The sequence below is a fragment of the Vulpes lagopus genome, chromosome 5 (genome assembly GCF_018345385.1).
Source record: "Vulpes lagopus strain Blue_001 chromosome 5, ASM1834538v1, whole genome shotgun sequence".
NCBI lineage: Eukaryota > Metazoa > Chordata > Mammalia > Carnivora > Canidae > Vulpes > Vulpes lagopus.
Genome location: NC_054828.1, coordinates 123054401 through 123060000, shown reverse-complemented (window position 1 = coordinate 123060000; position 5600 = coordinate 123054401). Strand labels below are relative to the sequence as shown.

The 5600-nt window shown below is 60.5% G+C and overlaps 1 protein-coding gene across 3 annotated transcripts; it reads left to right on the top strand.

Moving 5' to 3' along the window:
- The first annotated feature begins 644 nt into the window (after positions 1-644).
- Positions 645-5194, top strand: LRATD1 (LRAT domain containing 1). 3 transcript variants are annotated; one of them, XM_041757459.1, is made up of 2 exons: positions 645-948; positions 1896-5194. In XM_041757459.1, the coding sequence occupies exon 2, from the start codon at positions 1932-1934 to the stop codon at positions 2832-2834; it is 903 nt and encodes a 300-aa protein (XP_041613393.1). In that variant the 5' UTR covers positions 645-948; positions 1896-1931; the 3' UTR covers positions 2835-5194. The 3 variants fall into 3 exon arrangements, with proteins under 3 accessions (XP_041613393.1, XP_041613391.1, XP_041613392.1); XM_041757457.1 differs by having other exon boundaries at positions 889-1018; XM_041757458.1 differs by lacking the exon at positions 645-948 and adding an exon at positions 1061-1439.
- The last annotated feature ends 406 nt before the right edge of the window (positions 5195-5600 follow it).

The following is a 5600-nucleotide window of genomic DNA, read 5'->3' as shown; positions in this document are numbered from 1 at the left end:
CCCAGAACGTTGCAGCCCCAAAGTATAGGCCCCATGAGGTCCCAGGGGGAGGGCTGGGCCAGGCTGGCATTTTTCAGTCGCGGTTGTGGTTGTCAGAGGTGCCCCTTTGAAAGCGGGCGCGGCGCTCGGGCAGCAGCAGCGGGATCGGAGAGGAACCGGACGTCGGAGGCACCGTCTGGGCGGCAGGAGGAGCAGCCCGGGGCGCCTGGCGCAGCGGGGGAGGATGGGGGCAGGGGCCCGCCCCCGACAACGTCGCTCCCCGCCCCGGGCCGCCCTGGGGCTCCCCTGCACCCGCAGACTCCGCATCGCGGCTGGAGTCCGCACTCCGTGGGCTCGGGAAAGCTGCGGAGGGCGCGGGGGGCGAGGGTGCACGCGCGCAGCGGCGGGGCCCTGCAGCAGCGCCGCGCCCCGGGCGCGCTCCCCGCGGGGGCTCCCACCGCCGCTCCGGGCGCTGCGCGCGCTCGGGGGCGCGGGGGCGCGGGGACCCGGCGGGCCCGGGGCGGAGCGCGCGCCGCAGCCCCGCCCCCGCTCCCCTCCCCCTCCCGCGGAGATTGACGGGGCCCGGGCGCGCGCCCCAACCAATGAGCGCGTCCCGGGGCGGGCCCTGGAAGCAGCTGCTCGGGCTACTTAGAGTCCTCGGCTGCGCTGGAGGGAAGCAGAGCGCAGTCGGGACTGGCCGGGTGCAGCGGGCGCCCCAGCCAGCGCCAGCGCCAGCGCCGAGCGGCAGGCGCACGGGCACCGCACCGGGGGCACCGCGCCGGGCACCGCACCGGGGGCACCGCACCGGGCACCGCACCGGGGGCACCGCGCCGGGCACCGCACCGGGCACCGCGGAGCCGCCACCCCCCGCGCCGCCCAGGACCCGCTCGCCAGCGCCGCCTCCGCAGCACCCATGGGGACCAGGAGACTTTAAAGGAGTTTGGGGTTTCGGGAGCAGGGAAATCACGGGTACGGAGAGGCGGCTTTCTTTGCCTTGGAAGCGGGTTTTCTTCGTCCGACTGTTTGGACCCTGTGCCGGGTAGGAGGGAAAGGGGTCTCGTGGCCGAAAGCGCACCTCCCTTCACGACCCACGCCCGCCCCCGCACACCTCCACCGCACTGGCTCCCCCCCCCCCCATCTTTCCCTTTCCTCTTTGTTAGGTGATTTTTAGACAGAACGGCCTCGCCCTGGCGCAGCCCGAGCGGCTCCGCTGGGGAGAAGGCGAGAGAAGTCAGGGGCAGAGTGCACCTGCTGGTGCGGGCAGGTGTGCCCGGTGCGTGGGTGTCCGTGCCCTGGCGAGCGTGCAAGCGTGGGGGGGAGCCCTGTGTACGAATGTGGGGGTCTGACTGTGTCGTCGCGAAGGTTTGTCATTGTGCGTGTGTGACACTATCACACGAGTGTATCAGCCAGCCTGTCAGTGCCTGGACTCCTCCAAGTGAACACGATCGTGCTGGTGTCAAGTGAGTGTCTGCGAATGTGTCCGGTTGTCATTGTGCGAGGCGCTGCCAGGGGAGGGGTGCGACCTGGCGCAAAGCTGAGAGGTGGGCTGGCCAGGGTGGGGACAGAAGGGGGAGCGCAGCCTGGGCACGCTCTCCGAGGCCTCGGGCGCCCCTTCTTCCTTCCAGCCTACCCCTCGGTCCTTCCCGGGGGGTGGGGGGGTCTGTCCCCCACGGGGACCCCGCCTGCCTTTTCTCTTGTGGGAGTTGGACCGGCTCCCCGGACGGGGTCTGCTGTCGGCCCAAGGACTGGGGGCCGGGGCGGGGGAGGCTCCTGCACCTGTCCTGCCGCCGGGGAGGACCGGGCGACCCCAGCAGCGGCGCGGGGGCGGGCGGGCAGGTCCCGGGGGGCACCGCACGCCCTGGAGGGGGGCAGCCCGACCCTGACCCTGTCTCTGCCTCCCGTGTGTGCTTCCGCAGATCCCCGCTCCTGGCCCTCGCCTCGCCGCGTCATTGATGGGCAACCAACTGGACCGCATCACCCACCTCAACTACAGCGAGTTGCCCACAGGGGACCCGTCGGGGATCGAGAAGGACGAGCTGCGGGTCGGGGTCGCCTACTTCTTCTCGGATGAGGAGGAGGACCTGGACGAACGCGGCCAGCCGGACAAGTTCGGCGTGAAGGCCCCGCCGGGCTGCACTCCCTGCCCGGAGAGCCCCAGCCGCCACCACCACCATCACCACCACCACCACCACCACCACCTGCTGCACCAGCTGGTCCTCAACGAAACTCAGTTCTCCGCCTTCCGGGGCCAGGAATGCATCTTCTCCAAAGTGAGCGGCGGCCCCCAGGGCGCCGACCTGAGCGTCTACGCGGTCACGGCGCTGCCCGCGCTCTGCGAGCCCGGCGACCTGCTGGAGCTGCTGTGGCTGCAGCCGGCGCCCGAGCCGCCCGCCCCCGCCCCGCACTGGGCCGTGTACGTGGGTGGCGGGCAGATCATCCACCTGCACCAAGGCGAGATCCGCCAGGACAGCCTGCACGAGGCGGGCGCGGCCAACGTGGGCCGGGTGGTGAATAGCTGGTACCGCTACCGCCCGCTGGTGGCCGAGCTGGTGGTGCAGAACGCCTGCGGCCACCTGGGCCTCAAGAGCGAGGAGATCTGCTGGACGAACTCGGAGAGCTTCGCCGCCTGGTGCCGCTTCGGCAAGCGGGAGTTCAAGGCCGGAGGGGAGGTGCCGGCCGGCACGCAGCCGCCGCAGCAGCAGTACTATCTCAAGGTGCACCTGGGCGACAACAAGGTGCACACGGCCAGGTTTCACAGCCTGGAAGACCTCATCCGCGAGAAGCGCCGCATCGACGCCAGCGGCCGCCTGCGCGTGCTGCAGGAGCTCGCCGACCTCGTGGACGACAAGGAGTAGCCGCGTGGCGCGCCGCCGGCCCCGCCCGTGTCCCCGCGCCCCGCTCCCTCCCCGCCCCCGGGCTCCGCGGCCGGCGGGCCGCGCCCCCGCCCCCTCGAGCACCCTCCCGCGGCGGCCCGCGCGCCCAGGCTGCGCCCTCGCACCCCTCCGGCGGGCGGCGGGAAGTCTCGGGAGCCGGCACCGAAGGGCGCGCGGCCGAGGGCCCCCTCCCCACCTCCCCCCGGCGGGGGCGACGGTGCTGGGAACCCCTGCGTGCGCCCGCCCCTGGCGCTGTAACGGGGAGGGGGGCGGGGGGAGGAGAAGGGGCCGAGCCGCAGGGATGCACCTGTCCGTGCCCGCGGCCCGCGCGGCTCTAACGGGAACCATCACCGCCCCCAGGCGCGCGCGCACCGGTCGGAGGTGAGAGATGATCTTTGCACCGCAGAGTTCGGCCCCTGCGTGGAATGTGTCCCCACGTCGCAGGGTTTCCAAGGAATCGAGCCCGTCCCTTAGGCACTCGAGAACGAATTCCACAAGCCAGCCCCCCGGGACTCCGGGTCACCCCGAGGCTGCCCGGCACTTTCCCAGCTCCCCGGCGCCGAGGCTCCTGACATCGCATTCCAGGCTCCGGGCAGAGCGCTAGGGTTTGCTTCCAGTCCTTTCCACCGAGGGAAGCGAACGCCTCCCCTTCACCCCCCCACCCCACCCCACCCCACCCCACCCCGACCCCGATTGCCCGTGAGCCTCCCTCGCTGGCAGGAGGAAGCCTTCCCGGCCCCGAGATGGACGTGGCGCAGCCACCTGGGGGAGGAGCGCGGGCCCCGCCCCCCGGCGAGCAGAAGGGTCACCTGGCGTCTGGGAACTTGGACTTGTGCAGAAGGTCGCTGCTTATTCTTAACCCTAGATTGCTCCCTCCGCGGGCTGCATTTCAAAAATAGTCCTATTTTTTAAAGGGTTGGAGGAGAGGGAGGGGGAAGACGTGGCAACGTTCCAGAAAACCAGCATTATTACAGCACCACAGCCAGTATGTTTAGTTTGGCTTTTCCTAACATAGAAATCTTAGAAGGCGGGGAAGTGGAAATAAAGTTTGAGAAGTGGGAGAGCAGGTTTCCAGCTGTGTCAACAAAGCCTATCGTGTTGATGTTTTTATTGACCATTTTAGCAACATGCTAATAAAATTTCAAATTGAAATTTTTATTTTCATGGCTTTAATCCATGATAGTTTAAATATTGGGGGCCATTAAGAGTGGATTTAGCTAAGAGCTTAGCTAACATTGCCTTTTCACTCTATTTTTCTCAAATCTTATGAGAATTTCTGTTTTTGAATATTAATTTTATTATTATTAATTATTATTTTTGGCTTGAAACGGCAGCCCTAGTAATGGTGAAGTTGTTAATGTGTATATTGTACTGAATTTCTGTCAGTTAAGGGGTTTACTGCTTTAGTGGAAATTGCTAGCAGGTTCCATGAGGTTTCTTTTCTCCATGTTGTATACCATTACCATTTCATATCTGTATTTCTGTTTTTCTTCCTGTCCCCTTGCTGTCCTTAAGAAAAGAATCTAGAATTGGTCGCTTTACCCCCCCCTCCCTCTTTAGCCAATCCCAGAATCCATTCCTGAAAACCAGAAAGGACTTGTAGGATCAGGGCAAATGTGTCTTTTAAAAAAAAAAAATTACAGCTGTTTGAAACCCCTTCCTTGGGCAAGGACATACCAACTTCTCTCCTTGTGCTGCAGCCCCAGCTTGACTGTTACTTGATTCAGCGTTAGACACCTGGAGCATCAATGTCCCTTTCCAGGGAATTTGTTAAATAATGGTGTTTAGCTAATTGTTGCAAGCAATTGCATATTGACAGCTGTGATTTAGTTGGACGGCAAATATGGCCAAAGCCAGTTTCTTGGCATTTCAAAAATAATGCAATAAAAACTAGTCGAGGTTAGCTGAGACTGGAAATGCCTTTTTCATGGTGAAATGATTCATTTCTGTTTTGTTTCTATTTTTTATTTTATTTTTTTATTTTTTTTTTGGTTTCCATCTTGGATTCATTCCCTGATCTTGAATCAAAAGGTCAGATCAATGAAATATGAACTAGAGTATTTTTCTTAAGCCTATTGAGTGATTTATTTTTTAAAAAATGTTTAAATGCATATGCTTTTCTTTCAGCACATACAACAGCAAAAGTTTTGTAATAACTAACTTACCTTTGCATGTATGGAGAACTGAAAGTCACTTATTTCCCTAACTTACTCCTCTTTCAGATAGCAGATGGCAGATCATAAACCGAAATTCTTTATTGTATCTACCCTCTCCACATTCTTTACTGTGTCCTCCTACTGTATCTTGGCTCTCTGCTGTATTAAATACCATCCTAAACACTTGTTCCAGCAGGACTCCTTCTTGACATTTTGTCCTCCACCTGTCACTCAGAGGGCGGAACTTGAGCAAAAGAAATGATTCGGTCGATCACACCTAATACTAACATTTATTTCCTCTGATGGCACATAATCTGATTTTTCTCTAACCGAGAGGGTCACTATCACAGTACTGGCTTAGCAGCTTTATACTTGCTGAGACTAGACTGGCAGTAAAAATAAAAGTTGGGCACCCAAAGAAGTATTTATTCCTGTACTGGTCTGTTAAGGACTGGGTTGATGATAACACTGCTACAAATTCACAATAGAAAAACACTGGCTACAAGGGGAATTCCTGGTCCACGTTAGTAACCGCCAATGGCAAAGTAATTCAAATCCTAGTGCATTACGGAGAAGATATTTTCAAGATATT

Bases quoted from the DNA above. Each gene is read 5' to 3' on its own strand.
- LRATD1 (XM_041757459.1), top strand. From the start codon at position 1,932: ATGGGCAACCAACTGGACCGCATCACCCACCTCAACTACAGCGAGTTG.